The sequence below is a fragment of the Hylobates moloch genome, unplaced genomic scaffold (genome assembly GCF_009828535.3).
Source record: "Hylobates moloch isolate HMO894 unplaced genomic scaffold, HMol_V3 SCAFFOLD_11, whole genome shotgun sequence".
NCBI classification, from domain to species: Eukaryota; Metazoa; Chordata; class Mammalia; order Primates; family Hylobatidae; genus Hylobates; species Hylobates moloch.
Window position 1 is genome coordinate 72714960 of NW_026652286.1, and position 20401 is coordinate 72735360.

General features: G+C 33.1%; 1 protein-coding gene across 1 annotated transcript in view; it reads left to right on the top strand.

The window, feature by feature from the left end:
* The window catches only part of CNTN5 (contactin 5), a 1349686-nt gene that overhangs the window by 1037365 nt on the left and 291920 nt on the right, over positions 1 to 20401 (top strand). The window contains exon 10 of the mRNA XM_032167221.2: positions 11319 to 11500. Coding sequence (XP_032023112.1) covers positions 11319 to 11500 — 182 coding nt within the window. The remainder of the gene's footprint in view (positions 1 to 11318; positions 11501 to 20401) is intronic.

Below are 20401 nucleotides of genomic sequence, written 5' to 3' on the forward strand. Positions count from 1 at the left end.
GTTGTGGGACTTCTCGACCTCTATAATTGTGTGAGCCAATTCCCATAATAAGTACATATATGTATAAATCTATCTCTTGTTGATTGTTTCCCTGGAGAACTCTAATACAGTCATTTAAAGGAAAATATCGATATAATCAAGAGAGAAATAGAAATTATCTTTACGAAAGTTTTAGAATAAAAAAAGTGAAAAAATGTACTAGATTGGATTTATAGTACAGAAAAAAAGATCAATGAATTTGAACATAGAGCATTACAAACTGTAAAATATAGTAGATAAAGAGAAATAAAATGGAATTATAGCTATTGCTTTATGGAACAATTAGTTACATAACATATATTAAGGTTTAGTCTCAGAAGAGAGTGAAAGACCAAAAAAATTTTGAAGAATATAAAAATATATTATGTATATTGTTATAAAACGTAACCCTACAGATCTCCAAAGCTCAGTGAAATATAAACAGGGTAAAAACAAAGAAAAACGTGGGAAGATACAACATAAACTAATTGACGAAAAACAAAAATAAAAAGAGAATCTTAAATAGTTCACTTGGAGTTATGTACCCAGTGAAAATATTCTTCAAAAAATTAAATACATTTATTCTTTTGAAAATAAAGACATTTTTAGCTAAAATAATTTGCTGCAGGAGAAAACAGCACAAGAAATGTTAAGGAAAATTACTTAGGTTGCAGGAAATGTAATACTGTTTTAAAACTCCACACAAAAAGAGCAAGAAATGTTTTTAAAAATATATGTGTACATATAAAGTATATTTGCTATTTTTAATTTCTGAAATTTTCTATTTCCACTTGTTTTGTAAAGAAAAAATATAATAATGTGTTAGAAGGTTTATAAAGTATGTAGAAATAATGTATATGAAAAGAATGGCACAAAGGGTAGGAAGGAGAACCTGTAAGCATAATATTGTCAGATTCATATTGCAAACTTTAAAATAAACACATAGCACAAAAAACAAAAGGCTGTATTAAATAAACTAACATAAGACTAAAATGAAATACTAAAAACTAATAAAAATAAGACAAGAGGAAAAAAGATATGAAAACTGATGGGATAGACAGAAAATGTATGTTATAATGCTAGACTTAAACCCAACCACAGGTAATTATATTAAATGTAAATTCACAAACTAAACCCAAGAAAAACATTGTCAGACTAGATTGAAAACAAGACCTTATAATATACTATCTGCAGGAAAGCAACTTTAAAAATGATTTTTTTAATATATGAAGATATATATGTTAAAACCAGAAAGATTAAAGAGGTGTACCATGCAAATACTTATCATAGGAAAGTTGAAGAGAGTATCTTAATATCAAAGTATAATGTAGCACAGGGTGTTGCCTAAGATAAGGATGAACATTTCATAATAATAAAAAGATTAACTTTTCAAGAAGACATTCAAATCCAAAATGTATATGCACCTAGTAACAGAGCTTTAAAATGTATGAAGCAAAAGCTGACAGTACTTAACAGGAAATTGACATTTTACTATAATAGTTGGAGATTTTAACACTCTTCTCTAGTAATTTATCAATTACAAGAACAGCAGGACAGAAAATCAGTAACCTTCTTCTCCAGTAATTTATCAATTATAAGAAGAACAAGAAGACAGAAAATCAGTAAAGTACAGAAGACATGAACACAGCTATTAACCAACTTGACCTAATTGATATTTAAAGAACTCTACCAACCAACAATAGAATACACTTATCTGCACATGGAATATTCACCAAGATAAATTATGTGTTGGGCCATAAAACAAGTCTTACCCCTAAAAACGACTAAAAACGAAGAGCGTATGCTCTCTAATTGCAACAAAATTAAATTATGTATCAATAACAAAAGAATACTTTAAAAATCACCAAATATTTAGAAATTCAAAACACACATCTAAATAACAAAATGATCAAGAGGAAATCACAAAAGAAAGTAGAAAATCTTTTTAACTGAATAATAATGAAAACACAACGTGTGTGATAAAGCAATGCTTACAGGTAAATTTTTATCATTTAAAAGGGAAAATTCAAAATGTAATGATCTAGACTTCTATCTTAAACAAATGGAAAATGAAATCAATTTAAGATGAAAGATAGTAGAAGAAAAGAAAGATTAAGTAGTAGATATCAGTAAAATTAAAAATGGACAGATAATAAGGAAAAAGTAAAACTCACATCTCATTTTTAGAAAATATTAATAAAACTGATAAACATCAAAAACAAGAGATAAAATTTAACCAATATCAATCATGAAAGAGGAAACATCACTGCATCTCTATCCTAAAACATTTAAAGTACAGGAATTAAATGTTAATGGACAACATTTAATTTTACAACTAGGTCAAATAAACAAGCTCCTTAAATCTTATAACTGGCACAAGTAGAAACAGAAAATATGAATTTTTCCGTATCTATCAATGAAATTAAATTTGTAATTAAAAACCCTTATACTATAAAAAATTGAGTCCCAGTTAGTTTCATTGATGAATTCTATCAAACATGTAAAGAAGAAATTATATAACATGTCCAACCAACTTGGATTTATCTCAGGAATGTAAAGTTGTTTTAATTATTAAAAATCAATTTATATAATTAGTCACATGAGTAGAATAAAAGAAAATAATCTTACATCATCTTAGTAAATACAGAAAATGCATTAACAAAATCAATATACATGATGAAACTGTCAAATATGTAGGATTGGAGGGAAACTTTCTCATCTAGGAAAAACATCTACAAAAAGTCAATATTCAGCATCATAATGGTAAGAGACTAAAATATTTCCCCTTTCCTTTTATCACCACTTCTGTTCCACAGTTAATGGGAGACCTGGACAGTTTAGTCAGGCATTAAAAATAATAATTATGGCTTTGAGATGGAAAAGAAAGGAATAAAGCTGCCTCTGATTGGAGGTGGCATAAATGTGTATGTGTATTTTCAGGAATCTACAACAAAAACCCTAAAATTAATATTTAGGGATAAACTAAACAAAATATGCAGAAGACCTGTACACTGAGAATTTGCATAACATTTATGAGAGAAATGAAAGAATAGCAAAATAAGGAGATATACCGTGTTCATGGAATACAAGACTCAACAGTGTTCAGAAGTCAATTCTCTCACAATTGATATATGTATTAAACATTATCCAGTCAAAATCCTAGCCTGCTTCTACTTTTGTAAAATTTAGCAAGCTTCTTCTGAAACTTACATGAAATTCAAAGCATATGAAATCGCCAAAGGTAGAAAAAGAAACAAACTTAGAAGACTTACACTACTTAATTTAAAGATTTACTCAATATTTATTCAAAAAGTAATGATAATCAAGAAAATGAGACATTGGCATAAAGATAGGCTTATAGATTAATGCAACAGAAGAAAGTTCAGAAACTTACCCACCTTCTAAAGTCCATCAAAAAAGTGCCAATTAATTCAATAGGGAAAGGGTAATATTTTTAATAAGTGGTGCTGAAACAAATGGATATCTTTGTTAAATAAATTGATCCTTTAACCATATCCTGTACCATAAACAGAAAAGAAACTTAAATTGGATCATAGCCCTAAATGTAAATCTATGTATTCTACTTAGATTTCTACATACCTAAATGTAAATCTATGTATTTTCTACGTATTCTACAAATACATAGAAACATATCTTCACTTTTTACTTTCTGGAGTCAGAAAATACTTCTTAAGACAGAAAACGAAAAGCCACTAAGAAAACAATAAGATTACAAGAAATTCATCAAAATTAAATCCTGCTTGTGTCAAAAGACAATGGTAAAAAAATAAAAAGGCAAGCTCAGATTGGAAGAAAATATGTGCAATATATATTTGATAAAGAACTTGTATCCAGTATGAACTAATAATTCTTACATTTAATGCTGGGAAGGAAAAAATGCAACATAAAAAATGAACCAAAGATTTGAGTATGCCAATGGCTAATAAAAACATCAAAAGTAGCTCCAAGTTGTTAGTGATCAGGCAATATAAATTGAAACCACACTTTAATATCACTACAGTACTACAAAAATGGCTAAAATTAAATGATTGACAATACCAAGTATTAACTATTGTCAAGTATTGTCAACAACTTAAATAAATCTTATAAATTTTACACAGAGAGACAGATACACTCAAAATACTACATACTGTATTATTCAGTTTATGTAAAAGTATAAAACTGGTGAAAGTGTTCCTAAATTATGGACATCAGATCATTGATTGCCTGGGACATGGGTGAAATAATTGGGAAGAGATATGAGGAAGAACTTGGGGTTTATAAAAAATGTTCTATATCCTAATTTTCCTGATTGTTCTCATGGTAAAGGCAAGGGTCCCAGAGAGAGAGCAGCACAAAAGAATTAAAGCTACAATATAGTGGCCAAAGCAAATCATAAGGCAAGCCATACTCAAAGCATGGGTTATGAGACTCCATCTTCTAATGGTTAAGATGTGCAAAGTTACACAGCGAAGGATGTGAATACAGGCAGTGATGGAGAATTAAGACCAGTTTTTCAATTAATCTGCTATACTGACCAAGGTCCCACATTTTGCATTCTTTCTGTTTTCATTTATTCTCCCAACAACCTAACCAGTATTCTCCTGAGTTTATCTCTTTCTTCTAATAATTCGATGAATGTAGCTAGTAATAATCACACCTTTTTAACGTTCTATCTTGTAACTCCTTTCCTAGGTTTAGAAGCATTTCAGATTACTTTTCTAAGCTCTCAAAGATGACAGTTATACTAAATGTTTTCCACTGCATAGCATGAAACTTTATCTCCTCATTCTCCAGTATGCATTCCTTTCTATCTTCATCCTCACTGTTATGGAAATTCCAAATATTTACTGTCTTGTTATGTCAGTTACCCATTTTCAGTTTTATGTACTAAGTTCTATATTAGATAATGCTAGAAGGTATAAAAAATAAACCCTAGAAAGTCTGGAGCTTAGCAAGGTATACATTTATATCTCATTCGTGTAACATCTGACAATGTTATTAGTTAGCATTGGTGAGGTAATAATTTTGTACTTTTCTCTACACAGTCGTTTAGAAACTCAGTCCTGCTATTTTCAACTTGTTACTTACAAATTTATTCTGGGTAATGATATCAAACTATCCAACAAAAGAAGAGTAGAAAGTCATAGATTTTTAAAAACAATTCTACTATACTTGATTGCCAGAAATCATCATAGCCATAGCCAAAAAAAAAAAAAAAAAAAAGTAAATGTATGTCCAGGAGACCAAAAAAAAAAAAAAAAAAAAAAAAAAAGATTTTGGAAAGAGATGAGATTTCCAGGCTTTGCTATATACCTCATTTGTTTGTAAAATTATACTCGTCTTTTCTACTATTTTATGATTTTGTCATTAATTTCAGTATTTATTTCTAAAGTCAAAAGCTCATCGATATCTTAACCATCTTCCTCCCAAAATGAAAGAACTTTAGGACACATTAACGTATGACTTCTTTTTTTTAATTACATGCTCTTTTTGGTCAGTATTTTAGTGCTGTCCCTTTTTATACATGCACATTATTTTTATTGCTGTTGCTATTACTATTATTTGTGTTTTTTCTTACCACTTCTTGCATCTTAAACTTTCTTTCTGGAGTCATTATTCTCCTTCTTGAAGTGTATATCCTTTAGTAATAGTTTGTTGGTGAAACACTTGTTCAATATTTGTAGATTTGATATCCTTATCTCCTTTTGCACTCCTAAAGAAAATTTACAAGATACAAAATTATTAGTTTATAGGTGCTTTTACTCTCTTTTCCGCTATATTGAACATAATTGTTCCAACATCTTTTGCTGCTTCCATCGCTGCTGTTGAAAAGCCAGTAGACATGCTAATCATTGTTATTTTGTAAATTATCTGTCTCCCTCTCTGGCTACTTTTAATATATGTCATTGGTGTTCTGTGGCTTTAGTCATGCTTTGTATATATTGTATTTCCTGTGTTTATGGATTCATGTCCTTCATTTTAGGAAAATTGTATGCTGAATACTTTTCAGATATTACATAGTCTTCTCTCTCTCTCTCTCCCGCTCTCTCTTAACTCTCTCTCTGTCTCTATATCTATCCATTATCTTAGATTGGACTCATACCCTCTAGCTTTATACTACATGTCTACTAACTGATGCCCATATTTATGCATTTTCTGTCTCCCTTCCTCTCAGTGCCTCATTCTGTATATGAAGCTTTAATCTATCTATCACTTTTGGAAATACTCTCTTCAACTATGTCTAATTTGATGTATAACCCAGCCATTGAGTTTATGTTTATATGATTATATTTTTGTTTTTAAACGTCTTTTTTATTTTTAATCTGCATATTTACTTTTATTGTCATATCTTCCTTGATCATTTTTAATCCATGACTATTTTTACTCCAAGTTTTATTGCTGTGAACATTCAATATGAAGTTATGTGCTGTTCTGTATTTTGTGATTCTAGGATAACTGAATAAGAACAATTTAATAAATTGGTGCAACAAAATCAAAAAGTAAAATTCCACTATTAAAATACACAGATGACCAAATATAGTTTTTAAGTCAAAAATTAAATCTAACCATTTGCCATTTAGATGAAATTAGATTAAAACAAAGTGACATACCATGAAAAAAAAGCCAAAAATAACAGGATAAATAGACAAGGAGCGTGAGGTTAATGGAGTGTTTTTTAAAAGGATAACTTAAAGCAAAAATTAGAAAGAGGGTCATTGTATTTGGTAAAGGATAATTAAAACTCTAAAAATAATACTAACTTTTATGAACATGTATTTTCAGAGAGAAAATTAATCAAAACACAAAATAAAACATATAAGATACTGGTAGTAATGATAGCAGTGGGAAATTAACGCACCTATCTCAGTCTGACAGATCAGTGAAGATGAAAATAAAGAGGACATAGAGTAGTAGTTTTCTGTGGAGTGAGGGGAGGAGTGAGCAAACTCCAGGACCCTTGTTCCTGCTTCAAAGAGAATACTTTGCATCTATTAATATGGGTTATTTTAGTGCACAAGGATTCCATAGGAGGTAAACTGTCTGAAATTATTAAAAACATGAAAACAGTATCTGAATGACAACTAACAAAAGCTATATAAAAACTAATTTTTAAACTTGTATCATAAATAAAATATACTTTTTTCCCAATAACATGGAACTTGTACCAAAAATTAATTCTGTATGCAAAGATTCTCAGCAGGTTCCAGAAAGTAGAAACTGTATATCACTCTATGTATCAATACGTATCATATGTAGCCATACATTTGATGTCAGCAGAAAAGATAGTCATATGATTTCATTATTAATCATGAATAATAATTATACTGATCATTCAGCTCAAAAAGTTAAAGTATAATAGGAATAATATATAAAGTATAAATATATAAATTACATATAAAATATAAATATATAAATATATATAAAGCATAAGAGCAATCAGTAAATTTAAAAACAAACTCATGAATTAAAACAAAAAAGTAACAAAAACTTAAAATGCTTATTTTAGAGACCAATAAAACAGACAAACTTCTGACATAGTCAATCATTTAAAACTTTTTATATCTAACATTTATTGGGTGCTTACAATATGCCATGTATTTTACTAAGTAATTTATAAGAATTTATCTCACTTAATCTTCAAAATAGTATTTTGACAATCGTTCATTCATTTATTTCATAAGCATTTATTAACAATATACCAAACATGAGGCACTGGGGACATACTGCTAACAAAATTCCACTGCCCTAAAGATATTTGCATTTTGGAGGAATAAACAAATATCTTCATTTTACAGATGAGAAACAAAATTTAGAGAACTTAGGCAAATTTCCCAAGGTTGCATGGCATCTTTGTGCCCAAATCATATTAGAACCCAGGTTTCTCTGAAGGTCCATGCTCCTAACCAATATGTAATGCTATATCTGTGGGGGGAAAACACAGAAAACATATATTCATACCATATAAATTATAAAGAATATGCAAGGACCATCATTATATTATTGTAAACTAGGGTTTTTTGCCTGCTACTTTGTGCCAGGCTGTTTAAATCTTTCAAGATTCACAACTACTCTCTGACATAAGTTGTAATATTTCCACCATACGTTACAATTGAGGAACCTAAAGACATGAAATGTTAAGTAACTTGTAGTTGCAGAGCTACCTCTATACCCAGTCAGTCTGGCTGCGGAACCCAACAATTACAATTATATAACTTGCTGCTAAAACATTGAAATTATAGATAAAATAGTTGGTTTTCTAGTGAAATGTGAATTGCCAAAGTTGGCATAAGCAGAAATTTAAACAGTACAATCAAGGAAAACACAGTCAAAAAACTAACTCCACTGACGATGGCAGACCCAGGTAACTTTGTGAGAATCCTATCAGTATATGAAGGCAAATATAATTTCCCTACAATTTAAGTTGATACAGAATACAGAAAATAGGAATATTCTGGCTTGTTTATCAAGCAGTCACTCATCATTATGCCACTGCATCTGTCAAAGTTATCCGTAAACAAACCATGAACTCACCAGCGAATAAGCCCACAAACAACCTTAATAAGCTACAGACAATCTCACATCTGAATATATGCAAAAATTCTAGCATCTATTAAAAGAATAATATGTCATACTGATATAAAGGATATTCCGAAATGCAAGGTTCATCCTTTCTGGACATTGAATACATGCATCTATACCAACAAGCAAAAATTGCCAACTCCTTAATCCAGCAACTTCAATTTTATGTTTTATTCCTAAGGAATAAAGCAGAAAGGTATTCGAAGATACGTAAGGATGTTTATCATAATGTCATTTATAATGGAGAACATTGCTATCACTCCTTAGGAAAAAATAATGGGAAAACATCTTACACTTAACAGTTATAATCTATGGCAGACTGTTACAAGAGACATAAGATACACAAGCATTTTGTTATTTAAAAGAAAAAATTCTAGCTGGCTACGCAAATTAGGACTTTGCTGAAGAGGAGGCATTTAGGACAGGTCTCAGAGGATGAGCAGCATTTTAACAGATATGATTGGAAACACAGAGGGATGTGTTTCTGGGTCAGGAGATCTGGAAAGAAGTAGTGAGAAATCAAATTGAAAAAGTCGACTGGGTCCAAAGCATGAAGTGTATTAAATATAAATAGTACTAAATAAATCAGTGGAACAGAATTGAGAAGCCTGAAGCAGATTCAAATATGTGGGAACAAATTATATGACAAAAGCAACATTTTAAATATTGTGGGAAAAGGAGTTTTACTTATTTAATGATGCTAAAATAATCACTTACATTCCCTATCTCACATCAATAAACAAATGTAGTCTGGTTGGATGAAAGATCCAAACATTTTAAAGTAATACAAAATGCTACCAAATACTTCAGAAAATACAGACAAACTTAGGTTTATAGATAATTTTCTAAACACGAAAAAAATCAGAAGTCAGGAAGGAAACTAAGACATGTTTTCTTCTCCCCAAAAATGATTATAAAATTGTATTACAGGCACCATCATAAGCTAACAATACACTGGGCAAGAATAGTTCTATGGCCCTAAAACACAAAGAACTCTAAGAAATTAACACAAATAAGCAAATAAAAAAGCAAGCAAAATAATAAAAAAAAATAAGCAAACAATTCACAGAAATGCAAATGCAAATGGCCAATAAAATCGTGAAAAGATGTTCAACCTCCTTAGGGTTCAGGAAAATATTAAGCAATAAAATATAATTTTTTGCCCTATAACAAAGCTTCAAGCAGATTGATCAAATGCAATGCTGGCAAAGATATAGGGAAACAGTATCACATATTACCAACAGGTAGGGAAACTGCTCGTATATTATTGAAAAACAATTTGGCAGTACTTATTAAAATGGAAAATGTGCATGTCCTTTGATCCATCAGTCCGGCTTTTGTGAGTGACTGCTACAGAAAATAGAATAGTACGTGAAATATGTGCAAGGTTATTTATAGCAGCATTGATTTTTAATGACTAAAAAAAGAAAAAGGCTGGGCATGGTGGCTCATGCCTGTAATCCCAGCACTTTGGGAGGCCTAGGCGGGCAGATCACTTGAAGTCAGGGGTTTGAAAACAGCCTTGCCAACACGGTGAAACACCATCTCTACTAAAAATGCAAAAATTAGCCAGGCAGGGTGGCAGGGCGCACCTGTAATCCCAGCTACTTGGGAAGCTGAGGCAGGAGAATCGCTTCCGAGAGGCGCAGGTTGCAGTGAGCTGAGATCGTGCCACTGCACTCCAGCCTTGGTGACAGAGCAAGACTCTGTCTCAAAAAATATTTAAAAAAAAGAAAAAAAGAAAAACCTCGGCTGCGTTCAATGTTTACCTAAAAGGGGGCAGTTGATTAAGCTGGTACATCTATACAATGAAACAATTTGCAACTATTAAGCAGAATAAATCAGGCTAATATTTATTGAATATGATCATTATATAATAAAACAGCAAATATACAAAATTTATAGTTTAAAAATAACAAAAGAGAAATAACTCATTACATGTGTGAACGTATGTTTCACGGAGATGAAGTGGGAGATTATGTGTAAATTGTGTTTGCTATTTGGCCAGAAAATAAGATTTGCAGGGTTGGAGGCAGGGCAAGTTTTAATTTACTTAATTCATAACCCTTTTGTTTGTCTCATTGCAATAAGCACATGTTAGTAATTTTGCCAAGTTACTGTTGTCATTTACAAAAACATAACAATTTTTTTTTTTTTTTTTTGAGTTGGAGTTTGGCTTTTGTTGCCCAGGCTGGAGTGCAGTGGTGCAATCTCAGCTCACTACAACCTCTGCTCTCCGGTTTCAAGCGATTCTCCTGCCTCAGCCTCCCGAGTAGCTGGGATTATAGGTGCCCACCACTATGCCTGGCTAATTTTTGTATTTTTTAGTAGAGATGGGGTTTCACCATGTTGCCCAGGCTGGTCTAGAACTCCTGACTTAAGGTGATCTGCCTGCCTTGGCCTCTCAAAGTGCTGGGATTACAGGTGTGAGCCACTGCACCTGGCTAACAATATTTTTAAAAATAAATCATAATTGGTTACAATTTATATTGTCTTTTAATTGCTTTCCTGAAATATGAAAGAAAAGGAAATTCTTTTTATAATCTACTTCCCAGACAACCCACATGGAAAGTGAAATATATCAACCGGCACATGGTCCTTAATTGTGATTACATTTTATTGCACTCAGCCTATTAAGTGCTTAAATTACCAGATAACAGAATCTATGTTCCTAATAGTGGAGAGTGTATTAACAGTATTTTTGTTCCCTATCGTAGCCCCGTTCCAACAATCACATGGATGAAGGTTAATGGTTATATTCCTAGTAAGGCGCGTCTGCGGAAATCTCAGGCAGTGCTGGAAATACCGAATGTACAGCTGGATGATGCAGGCATTTATGAGTGCAGAGCTGAAAACTCACGTGGAAAAAATTCCTTTCGTGGACAATTGCAAGTATACAGTAAGTGTTTTCAGCAAAGCATGATTGCTCTAGTCCCAAAAGTCAAACTGAAAGTGGAAATTAACTTTAACTAAATATTGTTTGTTAGGTACATAAAAACCAAGTAATAATTTATAATCATACTTCTTTCGTATGGTAAGGCATCATGTCAAATTACCCTACACATAGAAATGTTTTAAATTATAAATGAGTGGGGAATTATCGGTGTCTTTGTACAGCATACAGAACTTACGTCCTTAAAAATGAGCTATTTCCCTGGCACCAGCACTATCCTCTGACAAGTTAAAAATCTTAGAAAACTTATTAACTTTTTCTAGAACTTGGCCACAATCAGAGGTTCCAATCTAGTGTCCATCAACCAGATCCTGCCCAGGTGCCATTTTTTTTTTTTTTTTTTTTTTTTTTTTTTTTTTTGTGACGGAGTCTGGCTCTTTCACCCAGGCTGGAGTGCAGTGGCGCGATCTCGGCTCACTGCAGGCTCCGCCTCCCGGGTTCACGCCATTCTCCTGCCTCAGCCTCCCGCGTAGCTGGGACTACAGGCGCCCGCCACCTCGCCCGGCTAATTTTTTCTTGTATTTTTAGTAGAGACGGGGTTTCACCGTGTTAGCCAGGATGGTCTCGATCTCCTGACCTCGTAATCCACCTGCCTCGGCCTCCCAAAGTGCTGGGATTACAGGCATGAGCCACCGCGCCTGGCTCAGGTGCCATTTTTTTGTAAATGATGTTGGAACAAACTCACACCCACTTGTTTACATATCACCTATATCAGTTTTTGCCTGGCAATGGCAGAATTAAATAGAGACAGAGACCAGCGGACTTGCAACGACTGAAATATTTGCTTTCGAGCATTTTTCAGAATAAGTTTGCTGACCTGTGGCCTAAATTAATACATCTGTATGATAAATAGCCCCTACAGCCTGCAAGTGTTTGTATTGTCCAAAAATGCCAGTCAACTAGGTTGTGTCTAAGAATTAGGAAAATCTGGTTCAAAAGTTTTTACAATCTCATCTTTACTTCTAAAGTTCAAAGTTGTTTGCACTTTTCATATTTGATTTATAGTATATATAATGGATAAGTTAGGGTATTCTCATTTTCCAGATGAAGACACTAAAAAGAGAAGCAATAGGCTAGGGCATCGCAATAAGCAAGTATAGATGCTTTGAATATATAGTTATCCAAATTTCATATTGGCTGTTCCCTCCAGGAAACCATGACTGTCCCCGTATCCCAAGATCAGTTCTAAAAGCTTAATGCCCTTTACAGGAACTCCTAAAGAGTATTTTGAAATATTAATATCTGAATTCAACCAGTCTTTCTTCATCTTTAACAACTCGTTTAGGAATTTAGCACTCTAACCAAATTGATTATGCATTGCACATTTTATCCATTCATTCATTGATACAGTTAATGTTTGTTAAGTGCCTTGTACTGCTCTACATGCCAGCAATAGAGCCTTGAAGTGACTCATGATCCATTTGACTAGAGGAAAAGCAAACTCCACATTAGAGTGGAGAATTCTGTGAGCAGTGATAAAGGCATGTAAAGAGGACTGTGGGAATGCAGAGTCTACTGCATTCTGCTCAGAGGAGTCAGGAAAAGCTTTAGAGAGAATTGGTACCTTAAGGGCTAAACAGGGGAGAGCATCTGGAAGAAAAGGACATAGACATTTAAATGTTTCTAAGATTGAAATATTAGTAGTGGTTTGATTGTTTTTAGGCCATGAATATTTGGATGAAATCCACAAAGTTTATAACTGCTCATAATTCATAAAACAAATCATTAAGACAACTCTCTCTAGCCATAGGGAAAAAAAAGTTTTTTTCTGTACCGCAGTGGAGCAAAGATTAATGTTAAAATACACAGTCATTTTATTCTCACAGCAACAGTTTGAAGTATTACCATCCCTCTGTACAGATAAAAATCTGGTACTGAAAGACAAGTGTTCAACTTGTCTGAAAATCACAAATAATGTAAAGCATGCCTGTTACTCTGAAGCCTATCAGAAGAAAGTACCAATTCTCTGTGTTCTGAAGAATGGCCCACACCTAAATAGAATTAGATTGTATGTTCTAGGGACTGAGGCTCCTACATAGCATGACTCTACTTACTCCTCCCTTAACCCCAGCTACTTAATTCATAGGTAATGATGACTGTTTCCAGAAATGTAAAAAAAAAAAATTGCTTTCACTCCTTATTACTGGTGTACATTCTAGTGAGAAAGTGCTACTTAAACAATCTGGGGTGTCCTTGTCATGCACCGTAGGCCAGCTGGGTAAAGACAAACCTACCCAAAGCATGCATCACTTTGAATAGAAAAAAAAAATCTAGATTGTTCCTTAGAAAGAGAAACTGGGCTGGCTAGCTACTTGGCATATATTTGTGACAGGTGGGGAATATATCTTGAAAGCATGTGAACTCTTTATTTAGCCCACGTTTAGGTTGGCTTTCTACCAGGCTCCATCAGGAGGCCATACACCTTGCTTTGCCCTAGAAAATCCCACTTTACATCTGCTGCCCTAGGACAATTATGAAGTGTCCTATTTCACTTCTAAAAGTATCTTGGTAACTAGGTGCAGTGGCTCAGACCTGAAATTCCAGCACTTTGGGAGGCCGTGGCAGCTGAACCTGTCTCTAAAAAAAAAAAAAAAAAAAATACAAAAAATTATCTGAGTGTGGTGTTGTACTCCTGTGGTCCCAAATACTCAGAAGGCTGAGGTGGGAGAATCACCTGAACCCAAAAAGTCAACGCTGCAGTGAGCCTTTATGGTGCCTCTGTATTCCAGCCTGGGTTAGACCCTGTCTTAAAAAATATTACAAATAAAAAAAAAGAAGTATGTTGGTTATCATGTATTCATCCAACTTTTGTACTTTTAAAACTGTCATGTTAGACATGAGGGCTTTCCTCCCCACCAAACTGTGTAAAGTGTAGATAGGATTCAGTCATTTCCACCTGACTGGCAGTAGATATGGATAGCATGATGAATGGATGTTTCACTGTCTCATGGTTTATATTTAGAATATTCTCTCAATAGAATGAATTACTGTAGGAAGCTCTGTAATTGGGACTCTGTTAGAAGTACAGACTGCCCTTTTTATCCAAACAGTCAATGTTCACGTAGTACTGAAAACAATGGTAGCACATTGTTTTTGAAAGTACAATTGCAGCAATACTTATGCTTAGCTGTTAGTTTCAAAAAATGAACCAGGAATCTAAGGCAGCATTTCTAGTCCCTTTTCTTGGTCAAAGCATTATAAAAGTGCTATATAGACGGTACACATAAGTTTAAGCCGCAGATTTTACTGTTTTTAATTCAGTATCTACATTGTAAACATAAAACAACAAATGATACAACATCAAGAAGTCCATGGTAGTTAAATAAATTAAAATTAAGGTACACTTACATGTCTAATATAACATAAATATGTCTTAAAAGTAATACTCATAAAAAAGAAATAAAACTTGGAAAAATCAAAATATTAAGTTTTGGAAATAATTTGAACCTTAGCATAAACTGCATAAATATTCTACTTGGTATGCCTTTCTTGATAATAGGATTTTCATGGGTTAAGTCATTTCTTTAGCTACTTCTGTCCCCTCTAGTTTCTGACGATTGATCAAAAAGACCTGGTTTTAACTCATCATATAAAATTTTGTTTCTATAGTTCTAATGCAAGTTGAACTCTTGCTTGGTAAAGTTCTCAATTAAAAGGAAAAGAAATAAATGACAAAATGACAAAAGAAATGAAGAACAAAGTAAGGAGAAAAGGGGTAATTGAAGGGGGAAGGATGGAGGCAGGAAGGACAAACATCATTTAAGCAGTTTTATAAGGAGTTCTCAAAATGGGAAATATTTTATGTACACAAAAATCTCATTATATAACGATGTGTGATCTGTGAGTTTAAATATGTATCATGTGCCTCACCAACTAGTAATTTGTCACTCTATAAAGACAGTCACTATGACCTCTAGACAGTTTATATTTACTATTTCAACTAGAATTGTATCAGTATGAAAATATTCCTTTATCCAGAATGCTTAAAAGAAAAGTAAGTTGTACTGTACTAAATATCCAGTAAAGGAATACAGTCTCATTTTCAGTGTCAAGTGGTATTATAGATTTCCTTATCTTCATAAAATCTCTGGACAGTATCCTCACAAATGTTAATGGCTTCTATCATCTGCAATTTGATTGTAAGCTCTTTCAAAACAGTCTACTTTTTTTTTCATCTAGCCCTGTGAATTCTGTTCAGCACACAGTGGATAATTTTTATTATGATTCTATACTGTTATAAAGATTAATGCTTGGGCATGCACATCATTTTATAATGTCCACTATGAAAAATAGATGAGAGTCAGGAAAGACTAAGGAACTAATGAAGGGAACTAATAATTACCAAGAGCTTACCTTCTAGACACTACTACGAGGCGCTTTACCTACATTAACTCACAGTAACCCTTAGGTATTAGGATTCCCATTTGACAGATAAGAAACTGGACCTCAAAATGTTAAGGAACTTATTACCCCAGGACCCATTAATAACAAATAGTAGAACCAGAATCCAACTGAAACTGGCAGTGACACCAGAATTCACATCCTACCTCCACCCCCAAGCATAGCATGCTTCTTCTCAGTGAGACATTGAGAACCTGAACTAAGGCATGAGATGAGAATGGCATCGAGAGCAGATAATTTCTACTTCCTATATACTATTGTTAACATTTTATTAATGTTACAGAAAACTATATGATATATTAAAATCCTTACCATTAGTTTTTATTCTTTTTTCTTTTCTTCAAAATACTGTTTATGTATGTTAGGTCTGATCTTTAAAGATGTTTTAGCTATTAAAATATATTAAATGTTTACTCTAGGAAATGATCTAAAATTGTAGATTCCTGGTTAATAATTTCATACCTAAAGACAGTTTTCAATCCTGTTTTATGGAGAGAAAATTCTTGCCTTGAATTCTACTGTTATTATGAAAGTGATGCCATATGTATATTCACAGTTGCTAGAAAATGAAGTTGAACATTACACATGGGCAACGGATTGCAGGGAAAGTAACCCATATATATTATCTTCTATCATCATAGTAGCTCATTGAAATAGGAATTACTATCTACAGCTTACAGCTGAGATTCATTACAGTTAAATAACTTATTCTCAGCCACATAATAGAGCAAGGGCATGGTAGCACTAGAATTTGAACCCATATTCACCCCCAACCGTGTAATCTCTCCAATATAACACATTCCCTCTCATTGGCCCACAGCTGAGAGTCATAAGATTGAAAGTGATCTATGTTGATAAAATATGTTGACTCCTCAATACAGAAGACTACAGAAGCAACAAAGGAGGCCAATAACACTTAGCATTTATCAGTAGAGAGTTACAGAATTTCTAATGACAAGAGATAATAAGCAAGAGTTTTCTTTATGCACATCTGCTTAGCGTTTTATAAAATGTAACCCAGAGACTGATCTGAAGCTGAAATGTATTACATAAGTACAGTGCATCTGGTGAGGCTTTAACAGCTCCTGGGTTTAAAGTGCCATATGTCTCTTCAGTTTTCCACATCCTAAAATAGGTGGCTTGACAAAGCTAGATTTTAAAAAGTTATTAGGTTTGTTTTAAATGTGGCCCAGCCTGCGATTTTTCTTTCCCAGATAGGTGAAAGACTCTCCATAATGCAGGCCATGTCTTGGTGTCTGCTCACCCCATGTTATTATTCAGAAGCCAAAGCTGATGCCCTTTAGTTACCTGCAATCCTCTGCCAAAAAAAAAAAAAAAAAAAAGTTTAAATGTAACCTTTTATGTTTCCGATTTTATGTTACCAGTAATTTTGTTGTTTTCGTAAGAATCTAGCAAGTACCGTACTGTCTTTTTCAGATTACAGCCTAAGACAAATGATTTCAGGCCTTAATCCAGTTTCTAATGTTTTATTTTAAAAATTTTACCACTGCCCTTTCACATGATGTTTTTTGCCTCGGTCCATGTAGTATATAGACCTAGTGGTTTATAAAATATCTTGCAATGTGAAAAAGAAGTCTGTTGTAGAAGTCAAGCTGATCTAGTATTGAACATAACCTGCATTTTCCAGGTATTTTGTGAAGGATAGCAATTCATGAATTCCCATAGCCTTAATGTTAATTAATGTTTATTCAATGATGACATTAAATTTATTTTTCTAATATAGAGCTTAACTTCATTGTAACACATCTACAACCCAAATTCCACTTGTATGTGTGTCTGTGTGCATGTTTGTGTGTGTATGTTTATGCGTTTGTGTGCTTGTGTGTGTATTTGTTTGGACTTGCTTGAAAGCTTTTATATCAAGTCAATTAACAGGCAGGCTATATATACTAACTGCATATGGCATCTTAAGCAGCCAAGTGACATCACCAAGTTATACCGTTTCAGGATTTTTTTTTGCTGTTATGCATCATAGATAGAGATAAAGCTACATATGTATGGATCTTATACATAACAACATAGCTTGGTACAAAAGATTCACACACGAGGCACAGCATTCAAAGCAACAAAATATGAAATGACATCTGTCGTTTATCTGCCAATAATTGACATATTGATAGCATTTTTTCTATTTTGAGGGCAGTGTAACAGGCCACTTTTACTTGTAGAATTCTTGGTAGAATGAATTTGAATAACATTTTAATGGCCTTTTACCCACTAGAGTTTGAGCTGATAGCAAACAGATATGATGGCACATTTATGTTCGTATCTTCAGAGTAAGCATTTTACCTCTAATGGTATCCAAAAAAAAAATCTGAAGAAAGGAAAGAAAAAATCAATTCATATTTATATTAATGTCATTAATCATATGTTTGATTCCTATGAAAAATTTGTTTTGGAATCAGGACTCTAAATTAGGCCACTTTACAGAGTATTCCAAAATATGTTTGAAGAAACATTTTTTCTTCCAATTTCTAATGGATTGTTTTCTCAGATGTCAAATCTGTTTTTATTTGAATATTTTAACAGTTCTTTCTTTCCTAGCTCTTCATTTCTATAACTTTTAAAAATCTCTTTTGAATTTATTTTAAAGGCTCACAGTCATGGTACATTTAGAGATAGATCAATAAGTCTAACAAATACAATCAGTTATTATATGTAGGACACTGCTTTGTCTAACATGTTTAGAATCATCTCTGCTCTTAATGATCTCACTGTCAAGCTGAGTGTCAAACTCTAACCAACTAAAATATTTAGTAACAATTTAAGTCAGCAACAGAAGAGAGGTAACAAGCTACGACATGAATATTTTCCAAACGAATAAGAACTACAGGTGTCCAGAGGAGGTGCACATGACTCTTCTTTGGGGCTGTGATTAATACATCTTACTTAATTTAGAATAACTACTGAATCACGAGTAGAATTAAAAGACACAGAGAATAGAAGTAGAATATTCTATGTAGAGTGAACAGTTTAAATAAAATACAATGTGTGCTTGGGAGATAACACACCAGTTTATTTGGCTTACAGGAGTCATGCATAGTGTAAAGTATTCTGGCAGATTAGTAAAGTTTACAGAAAAGCCAGATGTAAAAGTAGAGTTTAATATTGTTTGTGTATCTCACCACTCCTATCAGCATTTTAGCATATATGACACCTAACTACAAAGAGATGATTTCCGAAGGCAGGTACAGAAATCATGATGAATATTTGAAACTCACTATGGTAAGAATTTTGAATGATAGCTTGCAGGCTTAGAAGCTGAATCACAGAATGTATTCCAAGGTCTACAGATCCTGACTATGCTATGCCAAAGTGGGGCTTCTAAAGTCTATACTATATTGGCTAGAAGACCAGTAAACTAATAAAAGCAAAATTCCCTCTTAGAAACAAGTAACTAATTTTGTGACCTTGGGTAAATTTCTTTAACCTCTTTGAGTCAAAATCTGATTCATAAAATAGGACATGTTTACCTGAAGGATGAATGTTACAGGGATTAACTGAGAATTTGGCTCGCTGTCTAGGACATGGTAATGACTAGCACTAGCATTTAATAAATGTGAGTTCTTTCTTGCTCTTTCTCCTCCCTTCTAAACTGGCTTTGGTTTGGGACATCTGCTACTCCTTTATACCCACTATTCTGACATGCGTGTGTAGTTTTCTGTATTTTTTATTTTTCTTTTTTGAGACAGGTTCTCACTCTGTCACCCAAACTGGAATGCAGTAGCATGATCATGGCTCAGTGCAGCTTCAATCTCCCATGATCAAACAGTCCTCCTGCCTCAACCTTCCAAGTAGCTGAACAGATAGGCATGCGCCACCACACCTGGATAATTTTTTTTTTTTTTTAAGTAGAGACAAGGTCTCACCATGTTGCCTGAGCTGGGAACTCCCAGGCTAAAGTAATCCCTCTGCCTTGACCTCTCAAATTCCTGATATTACAAGCCTGAGCCGCCGTCCCAGGTCCAATGTGCAGTTGTTTAATACGTCTTTCTTCATACGCTCTCCTTTTCCTTGGCAATGGTATTAGACCACCTCTACCGCAGCAAAAACTCTTTAAGTGTAGAGCCTCTCTGTTTCTGTATTCTTAATAGCCTCTAAGATGGAACAAGGACTATGTAGCATATATGAAAGAACGTATAAATGAATGAATGATTGAAGTCCTCAGTAGCACATATAAATATTTTATAGTTTTTGCCAAAAATGTTGTTAGAAATACGAAATTCAGTGCAATATTTTTATACGTATTTAACTGTTTTAAACAGAATATTTGTAAAGAAAGAGTCAGCTTTATTCAACATTTTTCCTTAAAAATTGGCCAATAGTGGAAATGGACTTTAACTTGTATCTTAAGATTTCATATAATTACAACAGTATCTCATTCTTAATAAAATAAATTTTCCTCTGTAACAATTTTGCAAAAAT